At 32.8% G+C, this 18,476-nt stretch overlaps 1 protein-coding gene across 1 annotated transcript; it reads right to left on the bottom strand.

The window, feature by feature from the left end:
* Positions 1–12,557: 12,557 nt before the first annotated feature.
* Positions 12,558–14,416, bottom strand: LOC126705757 (cysteine-rich and transmembrane domain-containing protein WIH2-like). The gene is made up of 3 exons (XM_050404949.1): positions 14,138–14,416; positions 13,874–14,054; positions 12,558–12,779 (listed from the first exon to the last, which is right to left on the bottom strand). Exons 1-3 carry the CDS (start codon positions 14,187–14,189, stop codon positions 12,734–12,736), a joined length of 279 nt encoding a protein of 92 aa, XP_050260906.1. The 5' UTR covers positions 14,190–14,416; the 3' UTR covers positions 12,558–12,733.
* Between the last annotated feature and the right edge of the window lie 4,060 nt (positions 14,417–18,476).

Here is an 18,476-nt window from a genome sequence, read left to right as displayed (position 1 = left end):
TCCCCCCGAAATCTGAAACCCTTAGATTCCTCCCAGAGTTTACTTTTACCCTCTGGTTATACCTTAACCTGTAATACGTTCACCATAGTAATAAGCAATGAAGGAGCCATTCCCCTCCCAAAAACACCATGTTCTAATAAAGCTCGAAATGGCTCGGTCAGGGCAAGGATGGCAGAGACTCAAGATTTGTCTCATCTTCCTTTCAGCCAAAATCCGAAGCAGGGGCTCGTCACGTCACACTTTCGGCGTGACTGAGCCGAGGACACCCATTATCAGTACCATCTGCTTTCTCATGAGCATATCTAACATGGCACCAGTGTGTTAGGAGTCAGGACTGGGGCAGGGACTAAGTGCCCCTGCTTTTTCCTCTCTTCGTTCACTGGTGCCTCCTTTTGCCTCTCTTTCTTCTTCTTTCCATCACCAGATCCATCCTGGTGCTTTTCTTTCTCCCTCTTTTGCTCCTTTTTCTTTCTTTTCATCTCTTCCCTCTTCTTCTCCTCCTTCTTTTCATTCATCTCCTCCATCTTCCTCATTCATCTCCTCCATCTTCTTCTTCCATCTCCTCCATCTTTTTCTAAAGAAGGTCCTTCTCTCAATATGGGCGATACTGAGGCAGAGATTGGAGAGACTTTGGAGACGGGTTTAAAAGACACCTGACTGTTTACTTATCTGCATTGCTGATTTTTTTTTTTTATTGTTTCGGCAGTTCACCTTTTGTATAGGCTTGTTTAAGCCCCTCTTTGTACGTTGTAATACATCTTTATATTAATAAAAATTGTTATCATTTTACTTCGCATGTTCTATCTCTATGTTTCCGAAATGATAACGCAATGCATAGATATACAATCTTGTAAATTCTTTTTATTTTTAAACCGTGACCGACGTCTAGGACCGAAGTTCCAGTTAATAAAAAGATCTTGCTCTGTGTTTATAAAAATAATCCTGCTCAATAATACTGAATCGAACAAATGATATTTAGGGCTGAAACTCCCATTAGGCAGGAAAAGAAAGGACATTATGATGAGCTTACTGAATCGACTGGGCACAATACTGCCGACCTTAGAGTACAATACTTGGGGCCTTAACCCCTTATCAAAGAGAAGGGCGTTTTTACGGATTTGCAAGTGCTGTTCGACACAATAATATAGCATTTGAATCAATGACAACTAGGGCCAAAATACTTGCTAAGAAAAAGGTGTCACCATAACTTTAATAGAATTGTTTGGCACAACAATGCCGACCTGTAAAGAACGATACTTACCTCAAAACTAGTCGAGATGAGAACTGAATGCTCGATGCGGTGTAGGAAGTAACCATCCGAAGACATATCACCCGCAAAATGAACAACCCCCTTAGGCTACTGAATAGTGGGGCGTTTCGCCATCTTCTTAACACTCTTACTGGCCTTAACCTTTTACAGTATTTGAGCCGAGGACTTTCCCCATCCAAGTAGTTGGTTTCCCCATAGGCTTGAGTCCGAGGACCATGCAAGGCCTTGGTTCTGTCTAAAACTTGTATTTTTTCTTTTGAGTACTTGGTTTCCCCATAGACTTGAGTCCGAGGACCATGCAAGGCCTTGATTCTGTCCAAAACTTCTGTTTTTTCTTTTGAGTACTTGGTTTCCCTATAGGCTTGAGTCCGAGGACCATGCAAGGCCTTGGTTCTGTCCAAAACTTCATAGTTTTTCTTTTAAGTAGTTGGTTTCTCCATAGGCTTGAGTCCGAGGACCATGCAAGGCCTTGGTTCTGTCCAAAACTTTTGTTTTTTCTTTTGAGTACTTGATTTCCCCATAGGCTTGAGTCCGAGGACCATGCAAGGCCTTGGTTCTGTCCAAAACTCCTGTTTTTTCTTTTGAGTACTTGGTTTCCCCATAGGCTTGAGTCCGAGGACGATGCAAGGCATTGGTTCTGTCCAAAACTCGTATTTTTTCTTTTAAGTAATTGGTTTCCCCAGAGGCTTGAGTCCGAGGACCATGCAAGGCCTTGGTTCTGTCCAAAACTTCTGTTTTTTCTTTTGAGTACTCGATTTCCCCATAGGCTTGAGTCCGAGGACCATGCAAGGCCTTGGTTCTGTCCAAAACTCGTATTTTTTCTTTTAAGTAGTTGGTTTCCCCAGAGGCTTGAGTCCGAGGACCATGCAAGGCCTTGGTTCTGTCCAAAACTTCTGTTTTTTCTTTCGAGTACTTGGTTTCCCCATAGGCTTGTGTCCGAGGACAATGCAAGGCCTTGGTTCTGTCCAAAACTTCGTAGTTTTTCTTTTAAGTAGTTGGTTTCCCCATAGGCTTGAGTCCGAGGACCATGCAAGGCCTTGGTTCTGTCCAAAACTTCTGTTTTTTCTTTTGAGTACTTGGTTTCCCCATAGGCTTGAGTCCGAGGACCATGCAAGGCTTTGGTTCTGTCCAAAACTTCTGTTTTTTCTTTTGAGTACTTGGTTTCCCCATAGGCTTGAGTCCGAGGACCATGCAAGGCCTTGGTTCTGTCCAAAACTCGTACTTTTTCTTTGAAGTAGTTGGTTTCCCCAGAGGCTTGAGTCCGAGGACCATGCAAGGCCTTGGTTTTGTCCAAAACTTCTGTTTTTTATTTTGAGTACTTGGTTTCCCCATAGGCTTGAGTCTGAGGACCATGCAAGGCTTTGGTTCTGTCCAAAACTCGTATTTTTTCTTTTAAGTAGTTGGTTTCCCCAGAGGCTTGAGTCCGAGGACCATGCAAGGCCTTGGTTCTGTCCAAAACTTCTGTTTTTTCTTTTGAGTACTTGGTTTCCCTATAGGCTTGAGTCCGAGGACCATGCAAGGCCTTGGTTCTGTCCAAAACTCGTATTTTTTTCTTTTAAGTAGTTGGTTTCCCCAGAGGCTTGAGTCCGAGGACCATGCAAGGCCTTGGTTCTGTCCAAAACTCGTATTTTTTCTTTTAAGTAGTTGCTTTCCCCAGAGGCTTGAGTCCGAGGACCATGCAAGGCCTTAGTTCTGTCCAAAATTTCTGTTTTTTCTTTTGAGTACTTGGTTTCCCCATAGGCTTGAATCCGAGGACCATGCAAGGCCTTGGTTCTGTCCAAAACTCGTATTTTTTCTTTTAAGTAGTTGGTTTCCCCAGAGGCTTGAGTCCGAGGACCATGCAAGGCCTTGGTTCTGTCCAAAACTTCTGTTTTTTCTTTTGAGTACTTGGTTTCCCCATAGGCTTGAGTCCGAGGACCATTCAAGGCCTTGGTTCTCTCCAAAACTTCTGTTTTTTCTTTTGAGTACTTGGTTTCCCCATAGGCTTGAGTCCGAGGACCATGCAAGGCCTTGGTTCTGTCCAAAACTTCTGTTTTTTCTTTTGAGTACTTGGTTTCCCTATAGGCTTGAGTCCGAGGACCATGCAAGGCCTTGGTTCTCTCCAAAACTTCTGTTTTTTCTTTTGAGTACTTTTTTGTACTTATTTGCTTTTTCGAAGGTCAACCCCTTAACCATGGCGGGGAGAGTTGGCTTGAGGCCGGAAGCCCCTAGAGCTGCCCGTGCCATTGGCACCGCAGGACGTAGCCCCTGGCAGAAGTTTATGTTGAAACAACAACTGCATGTCACCGGAGATTGGGGAAAACCCGCGAATCTCTGCTTGCTAGAGAGCTGATTCAAACGCCACCTAGGCCAACGCGCAAGCCTTCCCACAGACGGCGCCAATTGTAAGGACACGATTCGCAACAAACCACAACAGTGTTGGGTTCGCACGTGAAAAGGCCCAGACAATATCATTTGTAGAGCGTGGGTTTGAAAGGCTAGACCTTGGTTACCCGGCGGTGGGTTTTTTGTGGTGTGCATACATCGTTAACGTGTTTTCACCCCTGGAGTCTTTCTCCTGGAGGTGGGATGGGAGGCCCTGATTTTTGGCCATTTTTCCCAGCCCCCTATCCAGATTACTTACTTTTTCTTTTATACTAGCCTGCGTTCGTTGTCCTTCGTCCACGTGTAGGGTCGACCTTTCCAAGACTGATACTTGTCCCGTCAGTCCAAACCCAAAGTCATTGGGGGTGGTTGAAAAGGCCGAAGAATCCGGCTCTGTTAGGTGCAGAGTCTTGTATGGGAAGGGTAGTAAGGGCATCTTTCTCTAGATATTTTAGATTTTCCTTCAAGTTTGTTCCTATACCGTTTTTGCCCCTCTTCTCGGTGGAACTTTGGGTCTGTCGAGAACTGAACTGTCCTCGGCTGCATCTCCGGGCCATTTTGTGCTTTATATTATTGAGCTTGGGCCATAGCCTTCTTTGGCTGGGCCTTCGGACTCCCCATGAGTAAGTGGGCCTGGTCCATAAATTATTGGGCCTCACAGGTACAATTTTGGTAAATTAAATCTTACAAGGCTTTGGGTCCTGGTTACAATATATGCAAAAGAATACAAAAATTTTAGTCCTAGGTACAGTCTACCAAAATTAAAGAAAAACAAAACACTAATCTACCTATCCAAAAATCCTAAACTCGGGAGATAGGTTACGAAATGAGAAAGTGTTAGGCACCCATTCCACCTAGACAGAGTTTGGTCTTCTAGACTTTAATGACTAATATACCCTTTTTGCATGATGTGAATGATATGTTGAACATACATGACAGATTAATTCAAATAAATTTACCTTATGGATGTGTCCTCTATTTTTAAGAAAATTCAGATCTATTTTGTGTATAAAAGAAAATTTGATTTGTAAAGAAAAATCAGATTTTTTTTTATGTAAAAGAAAGAATAAGATTTTTGTTAAAAAGAATCAAATCTATTTTTGTGTAAAGTTTTTTTTTTTTTAAGTGATTTTACCAAGAAAAATCAGATCTTTTTTTATGAATAAAGGAATAAGATTTTGTATATATATATATATATATATAAATATATATATCAAATCTATTTTTTGTGTAAAAGTAAAAAAATAAATAAATCTGTTTTATGAATAATATATATATATATATATATATATAAGCTTTTTGAAAGAGGATCCACATTCATACAATAAATTTATTACGTATGCATCACATTCATAAAAAAACTACGAACTAACTTTCAATCCTTTCATTAAATTTCAAAATCTACAGTTTTGTGTTCAAGAAAACTTTTTCTAAAAAAATCAGATTTGTATTTAATAAAAATACAGATTAGTTTTGAATTTAGAAAAATCAGATTTGAAAAATACAGATCAATTTTTGGTTTAAAAAATCAGATCTGAAAGATCAGATCTGAAAGATCAGATCTGAAAGATCAGATCTGAAAGATCAGATCTGAAATATCAGATTAGTTTTTTTTGGTTTAGGATTAAAAAAATTATATCTGAAAGATCAGATCAGTTTTTTTGGTTTAGAAAAATCAATTTTGAAAGATCAGATGAGTTTTTTTTTTTAGAAAAATCAGATCTGAAAGATTAAATCAGATCAGTTTTTGGTTTAGAAAAATTAGATCTGAAAGATCAGATCAAGTTTTTTTTTTTTTTTTTAGTTTTTATAGTTTTTTAAAGAAATCTTTGATAAACATTAGCAAACTTTGAAATTTAAGAAAGAGAACCAAAATAAACAATCATCTAAGAACATGTTAAAGAAAAATTAAAGCAGAACATGGTAATTATACATTAGGAGCAAGAAATAATAAAACATGTTAAACATATTCATGCATCATCAACAAAACTAAAGGAGAAGAAAAGAAAGAAAAGAAAAAAAAAATAGAATAACTCTTGCATGAGCGTGCTCTTCTATTGAAAAAATATTTTAGGATTCAAAGAAATTTATTCAACTCTTTGAAGCCTAAAATACTTTACTTACAAAAATGAAATTCCTAAGGTAAGAGCCTCCAGAACGTCTTTAACGTAAGGGGATTTGAAAAATCAGAAGAGAAGAACTAGAAAGAGAGGGGTCAGAAAGTGTGCTGAATTTTGAGAGGCATCCTCTATTTATAGAGGTTGGAATGCTTCGAAAAATTAGCTGAATGATCAGATACAAATTGGGACACGTCCTTATCTCTAAAAAATTGAAAAGGGTAAGGTTTATCTCAATCCAAGAGTCCTCAGGCCGTGCCAGCAATTTGGGCCAATCGACACTTTTCATGTGCTGATAAGCACTCCAAGAGTGCCGAATGGCCCTCTTGGGTGCCGAACCCATGTTTAAATTTTGATCCAATTTGGACTCCTTTTTTGAGCCTGGAATTGCACTTAGACACATTTTTAATCCGTATTCTAAAAATTAATCCCCTTTTTCTGGATATTAAGGTCTTTAAAGTGATAATTATCTTGTAGATAAACACTCCAAAAAGGTCTTAATTATCCACAATTTCTTTGTTATCTGATTGTCCACTTTATTCCCCTGCAAGCAAGTCTATTTTTAACACTAACTAACAACCAATCAAAAAATTATTTAATTAATTTTAATTGTCCAACCAATCAGAATTAATTTAAATTAATCATGCGTAATTGGTTCCACCCAAACAAAATGCATGCAGACTATGTAAATTTGATCATGTGATATCTCTCAATCTGACAGCCTGATTTGGAAATAAAACACACCGTCATGATTGTTAGAACCTCAAAATCATTTTTATGATATGTAATGAATAAATTGATGCATTTAATGCAACTCTAGATTTTGGATATATGAATGGTCACTCTAGTCATCTTCCTAGATTAAATTATGGGTGCAAAATCGATTGTCTACAATGATTATTTTATTAATTAAATTATATAATGTTTTTAAATGATTTAATTTGCATACAAATTTTTGAGCATAAATACAAAGTGAAGGAATAAATTAACAAAAATTAAACCTTAAAAACTAATTTGACACTTAAATTGAATTTAAGCCATTGGGAAGGGGGGAGTTGTAGGGAGGTTGAACCTTTGACATGGAGACTAGGGGTGGAAATAGGTGCCAATAGACAAGAAACCCAATGGCGCACACACACACACACACACACATATATTATGGGGATAAGTGGCTTGGATAAGGGTATTGGGCCATGGATCGCACCCGAGGACGTCGGAGAGCTCGAGGACAAACTAGTGTTAGTAAAGGTAAGTAGGTTATCGGGCTGAGGATAGGAGCTGGTCACGACAAGCAGGCAATATTGTCTGAGGAGATAAAACTCCTCGGGAAGTAGAGTGGAAACCTAAAGCTCGACCACCCAACAAGTATTAGGAAGTGGACAACCATGCTTGGAAGGAGGATAAGTGTTGGAGAGAAGAGAGTTAACAAAGAATTGAGAAATATCTAGGAAGAAAGCTACTACCACTGCATTATCACTACATTGAATGCTCTGCACCTAACCAACTTGCCGCATTAATGTGAAAGTGATACTTGAATAGTGACCTCTAGCCTTACAGCTATCCACAAAGACTTCAAGAAAGTGTTGATGGGACAAGTATCAAGGAGATTAGTAATCTGATCTAGACGTGGAAGGCTAAGATGAAAGAAGGGAAGAGAGTATAAAAGAAGAAGGATTCCATTACAAAAGGGTTCATCAGAAAACTAGAAAAGAAACCACTTTGTAACCAAAAACTTGAAATACTTGTATAAGTCTGAAAATATCTATAAGAACATACCATTCTTGGGCATGACTGAGGAGTCTTTTTCTTTTCAATTTGTTCATCTTAGCCATTCCAACACTAATTAACCTACTATGAGTTACTTTTAACTCATTGAATGTTCAGTAACAAGGACATGGGACAAGTATCAAAGAGATTAGTAATCTGATCTAGACGTGGAAGGCTAAGATGAAAGAAGGGAAGAGAGTATAAAAGAAGAAGGATTCCATTACAAAAGGGTTCATCAGAAAACTAGAAAAGAAACCACTTTGTAACCAAAAACTTGAAATACTTGTATAAGTCTGAAAATATCTATAAGAACATACCATTCTCGGGCATGACCGAGGAGTCTTTTTCTTTTCAATTTGTTCATCTTAGCCATTCCAACACTAATTAACCTACTATGAGTTACTTTTAACTCATTGAATGTTCAGTAACAAACCCACTCTCTAACAAATCTATTGCTGTGGGCCTATTGGGTCATTGTCCGAATCTTTTGGGCTATTGATCAAATTGAGACCGTACACACACACATACCTATATATATATATATATATATATCACTTGATATAAAAGCTAAATTTAAGTGATAATTATAAGTAAACACATAAAATAATAGCATATTCATTATTATTATTTATTTGTAAATGTTTTTTTTTTCCATGAATAAGACATTTTTAAGGAAGAATCTCAAAGTCAAAATTCAAACTTATGAATGAAAATATTTTTAATAGTTAGATATATATCAAGTTCAACTTTTACGTTATTACATAGTTATTCCAAAATTTTATTGCATATTATACAAATTTTTTTTTATGAAGGAGAATAAATTATTATATAAAGATCGAATGCGATTTTTTTTATATCACTTTTGAAATATAATAACAATGTTCCTTTTTACCTCCAGTTTAAACTTTAGTTTCATTATTGTCTCTCTTTTTTCTCCCTTATCTTTGTTCTCTTTTTTATAGTTTTGAACCTTGAAGGACATTGATAAAATAATAAATATTTTATTTTATTTTTGAATGAGATAGAGAGAATGAAGTTTGGGGGGAGAAAATAGACACATAAAAATTTGAAAGATAAGAAGAGAAAATATAATTAAAAAAAGATTATTTTAGTAAAATAAAGAATGGATTGAGAGATTGATGGAGTGTGGGTTGAAAAGTGAATAGGTAAAATAGAAAAGATGTTTTTTTCCCTCAAATTTGGGTGAAGATATTAAGAGATTGATAGAAGTTACAATAGGAGAGGGGATATGAGCCTTGAATGTCTCCATCGAAAATGGCAAGAGGTGCTAATCAGTCGAGTTACAAGGCTCTTGGTAGTTTATGTTCGAGAGTTTATGTGTTGTTTTAATTTTTATTATTAAATAGGAATTACAAAATTCATAAACTCTCTAAAAACTATAAACCCTCGTAATCTTTTTATTTTTTTATTTTTGATAAGATAAACCCTCATAATCTTTAGCTCTCACAAGACAAACTTTGCTCCTAACGACACATACAACAAAGTCACACCGCAACTCTTTTTATAAGGAGTGGCATGCCTCCTTACTTCTTTTCATTTCAATGTGAAACTTAATTCTTTTAATAGAATTAGATCATCTTCTTATTATTAATTTTTTAGCCAATGTGAGCTTCTAAAAACAATAAAGAATTATTAAATTTCTCCTACATGAGCCTGACTCAGGGGTGGAGCCAAGGGGGGCGAGAGGGGGCAGTTGCCCCCCCCTGAGCTCACCAAAAAAATCATGTATAATATACTCTTATTATAGTTGAAAGTAGTTTGCACCATCCACTAACAGAAAGCTTCTCAAAAGCAAAAAACTAGTATTCTATTCACGGTAAGTCATGGACTCTAGAATCAAGATTGAATAGTAGGTGCCAGTCCCACAAATTTTAAAAAAATTAAAAAACTCTCCCATGCCTTTATACACGTTAGTAGAAGTACTGAAAAGCGAGCAATGCTAAACAAAATATTTTCTGCAACAAATTCCACAACTTTTGAGATGTTATTTATTTTCATTTTAGTTTATCATTAACATTATTTTATTGTCTACATTTACAAATTGTTAGCTCAATGATTGTGAAAAGAAAAAAAAAATGGTGACTCTAGACTAATTGTTAAAGGAAACCTTAGAGCATCTACTAATCTTTCTCTTCCTTCTCTTCACAATTTTGAATTTTGAATTTTTGTTATAATCCAAAATTTTAACTACTTAGAAGAATTAAAGAAGAAAATTGAATTTTGCTTAGTTTTTTAAAAGCATTCCTGACAATGAGACACATATACAACTTTGTAGGCATATTGTCATATTCTTAACACTTTTGTATTGATTTATTTTTTCAATTTCTTTGAAGAAATCATCAAATTATATGATTAAACTATATGCATTCAAGTTAATTTCTCAATTTGATTGTCATTAATTAACTATTTACATTGAGGGCATTTAAGTAAATTAAACTAAGTATAAAAAAATAAATTAAAGTTTACATTTGTATTAGATTGTGTGTGACAAATGACAATTACATTAGCATATAATTGCTTATTTATTTGTTATTAATATTGAATTGCTATTTTTTAGAATAATTTTACTTTCAATCTTTTCTTTTTTAATCTTGCCCCCCCTAAATTGAAATCCTGGCTCCGCCACTGGCCTGACTCGACATAACACTGAAAGTTCTACATTGACCAATGATGTCTCGTTGGCCTAAATTGAATTTCTTTTCCATAATCAAGTTCCTAGTAAAATGATTGAGTATTTTTGCATGTTCTAAATTTAAATGATTTGGCATTTTACCATACTCTAATTAGCCAAAAATAGCATTTTCAATTACATTCAACATTTGGGATAATCAATTGCATATGAGATTACCTAAGGATCAAAAAGGATAATCTTAAATATTTTATTAATTTCTTGATTGGCATTTGGCAATGACTCATTCACGTCACTCAGAGCTTAGTTTTGTACAGGAGCATATAGTTCATGGTCCACAACTTCCAACTTTTATTTTTTTTATTTTTTGTCTTTTACATTAAGAATTTAATCCACCATCCAATGCCTCATCAGGTTCTCCTTCCTGCAGTTCTCAGAGTCATTATTTTGTTTTATATAAACTGTGATTTGCTTTATTGCTTAACAAAGAGAAATCACAACTTTTGTATGACAAAGTTTGTCCCTTCGGGGATATCCAATAAAATTGGAATGATATGACAAGGTTTGTGAAAAACGTGTAACACTTTGCGACAAAACCATAGCCATACAATGAGTCAACGAGGTTAATAGCATATTGCTCTCAAGTCTCAAGTCTCAATATTATGAAATTATAATTTTATAAATATCATGGGGAGTGTTAAAAGTAGAACAGGAATTTATGCATACTGCGAAGAAATTAATACAAGAAGAACAAAATTTAAATACAGTATTTAGATGTTGTTCTTTAAGTTCCTCTCTTAAGATTCAATCATATGATTTTTTTTCTTATAAGATGGAAGTATATTTTTAGTTAAATATAACCACATAGCTGAATATTAAGAGATGAATCTAAAAAATAGCATCTAAGTAGTCTATACCTAAGTTTTGGGACCAAGAGAATACCTGAGCATTGCCTCCATTTTATTCTTATTGTATCAAAAAAAAAAAAATTTAAGAGATTTGTTAATTATTTTGTGCGATTTTTTCCTCTTATAATTGTCTCTATTTAACCTGCTAAAAAAAGTTTCAAATTTTTGAAGAAATAAATAAAAATTAAATGGGTCAATTTGATTCCTTTAATTAGGAGTGTTCATTGATAAGTAATACCTGACCCACTGTGTCTGTGGGTGAAGTTTTTAAAAAATTTGAATTTTCAAACGAGTTTTGAATTTTAAAAAATTTTACCCGTAAATCCTGAGCCATGCTTTCAAGTGTTACAAATATACAAAGGTCTAAAGAGACGAAGATAATTGAAGCAATTTTAGATTACCATCTCTAACGTATACTTTTTCTTGTGTTACACAGCAAAGTACTTGCCCAGCTTTCTGAAATTGCTACTTGCCCAGCTTTTTGAATAAGAAATTAACGTCAGTTTCGCTTTAGAAAGTAAAGGAATTTGTTTGTTTTAAAGTGAGCAAAACTTTTATAGATCTTAGCAGAAAGTTTGTTCAAAATTAAGTAAACAACAGTATTTTTTTTACTGGCTCTAATGATCCCTCGTCCGTTTCAATATATATTTTTTGGAAGTTAATAAATTTTTTTTTTTTTTTTAAATTTTACATTGTGCCAAACACTGAAAAATATTCTGCCAAACATGGTAAAAGGAAAATATTGAACAAACGGAGTTTAAAATGACAGTGGCTTTCAAGTATTACAAATTTACAAATACACGAGAAATTAAAATGATAACCAGAAGAAAATTGCACAGATGTAGAGAGAGCACGCGTTAGAGAGCTTGGCTGAGATTGTGTACAGAATGCTATCTCAGTAGAAAGAGAAGTGAGAAACGTTTGGATGTTTTGGGGGCTTTCTTGAAGTCTATATCAAACTGTTGCCAACATTAAGCTTCACATCAAACCAAATTTACTCATGAACAAAACAATTTACTTGAACTAACCTGGATTTTTAAACAGACCACTTTAAATAAACACAGTTCCTTTACAAACCAAATTACTATTATAGAAAGTATGACAGAAAAAGAGAATCACACTTGGGAGGTGTGTTGCTTTTGAAACCTACTTCAAAAATGTGCAAGTGTCTGTGTTTAGAAATAAAATAAGACTAGTTCAAGCAATCATCCAAATGATGCCAACTCCTTGCCCTTACGAAACCTTAAAAGGCAAAGATTCCTCTCTCCAAAAGATAACCACATCACCAAATCCAACCCACAAAGAGCTATTCAAAATTTAAAACATAACTAATAGTTTACTAATATTCCACATGTTCTACTTCTAGCTGTCAAAAGCATATTCCAAAATGACATTTTGAATTGTATCGCATTTACATCAGAAGAAGTGACAGAAATTCAAATGAAACCCACAAAACATATAGTTGATAACGAAACGTTCAATTGGCACACAGAAGGTTCATATTATTAAAAATGATAAACAGTCAGAAACGAAAAATAACAATACTACTAGACAATCGAAGATAGACCAAGTATTTGACAAATAGATTGGGAATCGAATTTCTCTACGCGACATGATTGTTCTTGCTTCAATCTATTTGCTGCAATATTGGCTCTCATCAGAAGCAGGCATCCAAGAGACAGCAACAGCACAAAGCAGCCAAACTGAAACAATCAGGGGAAAGAAATCATAGTTAGTACTAGTACTAGTACTACTTCATGTATGCAAATTAATTACCTAGTAATAACTAAAACACATTGACCAAATAAGCAATAATTGAGTCTTGTTCACGATCATGAGTGTGCGTGCTTATAAGCAATAATAAATATAACTCAATTAATTATTAGTTGTAGTGCCTATTTTACAAGAAAGAAAAACACATTTGTCAATAGACTCAAATAATAATTCATTAATTTGCAGCAAGCATAAATTCACTGTAATTGTGTGTTTTTCTTGATACGCATAGTTTTGACTTTCTTGTAATTAAAAATAGAAAACATCATTTAATAGAAATATTAATTACGTTTTAACCTGCTCTCTCTCTCTCTCTCTCTCTCTCTCTCTCTCTAAGGACTCTCCTTAAGTAAATAAAAAGCAAGGCAGGCGAACCTACCAGTAGCCAACTTTTAACAATGCCAATTAGTTAAACACATATATAATATTTATATATAATAATGTAGCCCCACACACACACAAAAGGTATTTTCAACTTTTTCTTTTTTCTTTTTTTAAGTTCGAAATTAGAATCAAATTTGTACAAAGAAAGAAAAGCAATCCTACCATAGCATAGTTTCCTTTTTTTAGATCTAGAAGACAAAAATTCAAATTAAACTCTGCAAACTTGAATTTTTCTTTTTAATTAAAAAAAAAAAAATGTTATCCTTTCTTTGGACTGATCTTCAAAAATATCCTGTCACCGACAGAAGAGGACACGGCTTGTGTCAAGTGGAAATTTCCACTGCACATAAGCCACACCCACAAGATATCAATCATGTGATTCTAGAAACATAAGTACAAACTGTTTTTTTTTTTTTTTTCCTTACAAATTAAGGTTCCGAAAAAAAAAATCAATAAATCGAAAAATATCAGACTGGCTCGATTCCCCAAAAAATAGAAAACCAAACGGCCAAATCATGTGAGTGTGACAAGACAGGACAACACCACGTGGGGCGGCGGGCGAGTTGAGTCGTTCTAAACCCCAAAACCCGATCCGGATCTGAGTCAACGAAAAGAAAAGAAATTATCTCAAAAATATTACCAGCCTTCCATGCAGCCAACACCGCTACTCTGTTGTTGAGGAGGAGGCTGTTGATACTGAGGAGCATAGGCTGGAGGTGGAGGATATCCTTGTTGGGGATATCCCTGTTGTGGTGGATATCCCTGTGGTGGATATCCCGGTGGTGGATAAGCGTCCTTGGGATATCCCTCAGATGGATAACCTTCAAAATTCAATAGATCCACAAAATCAGATCCAAACAATCAAATTCAAAACCACAAACAACAAACAAACAAACAAACCTACCTTGTGGGGGAGGAACACCAACAGGGGGTTGTTGCTGATTGTAATAACTCATTCTTTGCTTTGTTCCTTCAACAAGTTTCTGAGTATTAATTGGTTTTGAGCTTTTGGGTGTTTTTTTTGTATCTGGGTTTTCTTTGTTTTTTATATATGGTTTTTTGGGAGAGAGATTGGAAGTGTGTGTTGTGAATTGTGATGAGAAATAAAGGAGTTGGAAACCGAGGGAGGGTTGTCTAGTACTTCTGGTGTTTTTGTGTTTTTATATTTATAAAACAAAAATTATAGCTAAAACTATTTCTGATAATAATTGTTGAACACGTTAATAAAGAAGTGGTATTATTAGGTATGTTGACGATGAGGTGGCATGATCAAGGACTGTGATTGATTGGATTGAATCGAATTGAGTGCTGCTATTTCGCAAAAACTCGTTGACACCGTGTCGAATACGCGTATGAACGCAGAGTCTAAAAAAAAAAAAGAGAGAGAGAGACTACCACCAAAACTTTTTTTGAGTCCTGTCAACTTAATATATTTAGCATTTTATTAAAATTAATTGAAGATCAATTGGATTCTCAAAAAAAAAAAAAAAAAAAAAAAAAAATTGAAGATCAATTACCTTTCAAATATATATATATATATATATCATATATTATATAATAAAAGTTAGGTTTAGACATCGTAATTGTACCAAGTAACTTTACCATATTGTAATTTTTTTTTTTAAAGATTTTAAGAAAAAAATATATATAATTTTTCTTCTCCTACAATTTCTAAGTTGATAAAAATCTTATTTTGATTACAATTTAAATTCTATCTTAATTTGATCACAAACCAAATTCTTCATCTAATTATTTATTAAAATTCATAATTAAAAGAAAAAAGCAACATACTACACATTTATTAAAAAACAGCAACATACTACACATGTAGAAATTTATAGATATAATTTTGTTATTATCAAATTTTCTTCTATGACTTTATCCCTTTTTTGGATAAAGTTATGTTGAGTTTAACTTCTTCTTATATGGATAACTTTAAACTCCTAAGCTGATTATAACTTTAAAAAAAAATTTCTATCCTATTTCCTTATTTCCTTATTGCCATTCACGTTTACTTACCTTCTTTCTTCTTCTTCTTCTTCTTCTTTTTTATTTTTTATTTTTTATTTTTATTACTTACATTATGGTCAATGACTATATGACTGTTTTTTTTTTTTTTGGATAAACATACGTCTTAAGTTAATTCTTCTTCTCTTATAATTTCTAGAATGATTAGAAATATAAGTTCCTCACAATTGAAAATTCTCTCTCTCTCTCTCTCTAATGTTTTTCATTGTATTTTTATATATTCTTAGGCACAACTTCTTCTTCTTCTTCTTACAATTTCTATTTTGTTTAGAAATCTAACTCTCCTTTATTTTATTTCTTTCTTATTACTTTAGGCAATTTGATGTTTGTGAAATCCATAGTAAAAGTCTTTATCAAACCTACGATCCAAACCATTACAGGTATGTATTTCTCTTCTTCTTTTTTTTTTTTTGTTTTTTGCTTTTCTTAAAGGTTCTGCTTATGAGTCATAAATGCAATTTTAAATTCATGATATCTATTATATAAACCTCTATAAATATTATTTAAGAATTATCAAATTTTGTATTCTCTCCTACAACAAGGGTTCTATTTGTATTTGTGTTATGTTTATATGTGTGTTATTAGATTAAATTAATTTTCTTGAGAAGTAAAATTTTTATGTTACTATTTCTCATTTTTATTTTTGTTGTTAATGATATTATATGTGTGTGAAAGAAATTGTCTAACATTATGAGCATGTAACTTTTTTTATTATTTTAAATTTCACTGTAATTAATTTTTATTTTGGTTTTTACAAATATAAATATCCATACCTATATTTATCACCCACAACATATTTGAATAGTATTCATTAAATTTTTTTATTAACATAGCATGTTATAAATATCACAACATATTCCTTCACAAGATTGCTATTAGCAAGTAATATTAAATCTACATCATGAAAAGGAATTCACATCTTAATATGATCATGCAACTATTTGCTTGAACTAATAATTTTTTTTAACAATTGTCTTTATCCTTTTTATCCATTAAGACTCCTTTTATATTAAATCTTCATGACTCTCCTCTAATTTTTAAGGAGATCCTGTTTAGATAAAAGAGGCCATTAGTGTATCAAAATGTAACTCTAAATAAAGGTTTGAAAAACAAAATAACATGTAGTCTATACTCTTCAAGTGCATAACACATTTTAGATGTACTACAAATATTTTGGTAAATGAAAAACCTCCGGTTAAGTTTCCTTAGGTTTTTAATTATTAAATTCAGGAATTTTTTTTATATAAATATGTTGTGTGATTGTTTGAATCCAAAGAACAATACTTTTTTTTAGAAGACAAAGAACAATACTTGATATACAATTTATATGATCTAGACTCAAGTGATTATTAATTTGTTATTTTTCAATAAAATTATTCCAAAAGTTTATTACCAAAACCATGCAACGCATAGGAGTAATGCAAGTGTATATATATATATATATATATATTAGATCAGTCTGTGTTGTACATCTAGAGGTTTAGTGACATAAATTTTCTAATTATTGAGGTAGTGTAATGTTAGTATGTTAGACAGTAATAACTTTTTCTTTTCTTTTTTCCCATTATAGATGTTAAGAAATTTAATATATAGAGTTTGTTCTATGATGATCGTTTTTTATCATCATATTAAGATAATATATATATATATATATATATATTTTTGAGAAAGATATCAAGATAATATCTTGATATCTTAATAAGTTGTAAAACCACCGTGCACTCTTGGTGCGATGGTCACTTCACGAGTAAAAGTGTTTGTGGGGTGTGAGGGGTAAGGGTGGAGGTTCAAGTTTCTACGAGAGAGCTTCACACATATATACTTAATTATGTTAGAGTAGAATATTGTATCCTTAATATTGACTCTTTTGTTAACAGATTTGTACCTCAATTGACAAATCTTGAATGATGAAATCATAATATATATACATACATATATATATATATATATATGGGTTGAGTTCAAATTACATTTCGTGTAACTTTAAGCAATGTTACACCACCCAATAACTTGTTATTGAACTAATATTTTGAATATCCAATTATTGAATTACATATTCTATATGTTCTTAATATACATGCCAATTTTCATATCAATTGAATGCTATTTATCATTTGATCCATAAACTCATCTTTTATGCATTTTTTTTAAACTATAAAAACTTGAATTTTAACAATTGATTAATGGCATGACTATTAATCTTTAATCACCAAGAAATTTTGCAAGCATGGAGAATATATAAAGATAATGTAATCTAACGGTGGATTTGTCAATATTCGTATCCAATTAAAAAATATTGAGTAGTGTAACATTACTTAAAGTTACACCAGGTGTAACTTGAACCCAACCCTATATATATATATATATATATATATATTATTTTCATTTCAATTTGGTTAGCAAAACATAAATTATTTTTAGGCGGTAAAAACTCAAAAAAAAAAAAAAAATTCTTGATGTTGACCTATTGTATTTTTTTTTATTAATTTTGTTGGTACCGGTCGGAAACTCATAATTGTTGAGAATTAGAAGGGGAATTTCTAAATCATATCATATATTATATATTGAAAGCGAAATCATATCATATCATATCTTTTTTTCTTTTTTTTTGAGAATCATATTATATCATACTAGACTCGTCATATGCGCTTTGCATGTGCAATAATGCTTTATTTATTTATTTTTTTGGTTTAGTGTTATAATGTTTAAAAGTGATATATAAATAACTATGTGTATTTTTTATTTTTTTTTAAAGAAAGAGATAAGATAACGTAGAATAATGTTTAAAAATGAGATAGAGATAGTGTCCTGAGTTTTAGGCTGAATGAAGAAGATAAAGGAAAAAATCTAAAACTTTGGAATAGTAAATTACTCTTTTAACCAGTTTGTATTTTTTAATTTAAAATTATTTAACTAAAAGAGATGGGTATTTTAGAGAGTTTAAGAATTTGTGTGAGGGTATTTTAGTACACAAAATGTTGAAAACTAAATAAGGAATCTTGTTATTAATAGTCTAGAAGATAGATAGATACTATACTAGCCTCATTACACGCGCTTTGCGCGTGCAATGAGGCTTTTTTTTTTGTAGCAAAATTATAATAAAAATAAATAAAAAACCTGTGTTTTTATTTTATATATATAATTTTTATTTTGAAAATCTAATTTATAAGTAGATAAAACAATTTGAAAATCAACAAAAGAGTAGCCCCATTTTT

This window comes from Quercus robur, chromosome 11 (genome assembly GCF_932294415.1).
Source record: "Quercus robur chromosome 11, dhQueRobu3.1, whole genome shotgun sequence".
Classification (NCBI taxonomy): Eukaryota; Viridiplantae; Streptophyta; class Magnoliopsida; order Fagales; family Fagaceae; genus Quercus; species Quercus robur.
The sequence above is the reverse complement of the archived record's forward strand: the minus strand, read 5'-3'. Positions and strand labels throughout refer to the sequence as shown.

Coding starts and splice junctions, on each gene's coding strand:
- LOC126705757 (XM_050404949.1), bottom strand. CDS start 14,189: ATGAGTTATTACAATCAGCAACAACCCCCTGTTGGTGTTCCTCCCCCA. Junction 14,055..14,137: donor TGGTGTTCCTCCCCCACAAG/GTAGGTTTGTTT, acceptor TGAATTTTGAAG/GTTATCCATCTGAGGGATAT. Junction 12,780..13,873: donor GTTGGCTGCATGGAAGGCTG/GTAATATTTTTG, acceptor TGATTGTTTCAG/TTTGGCTGCTTTGTGCTGTT.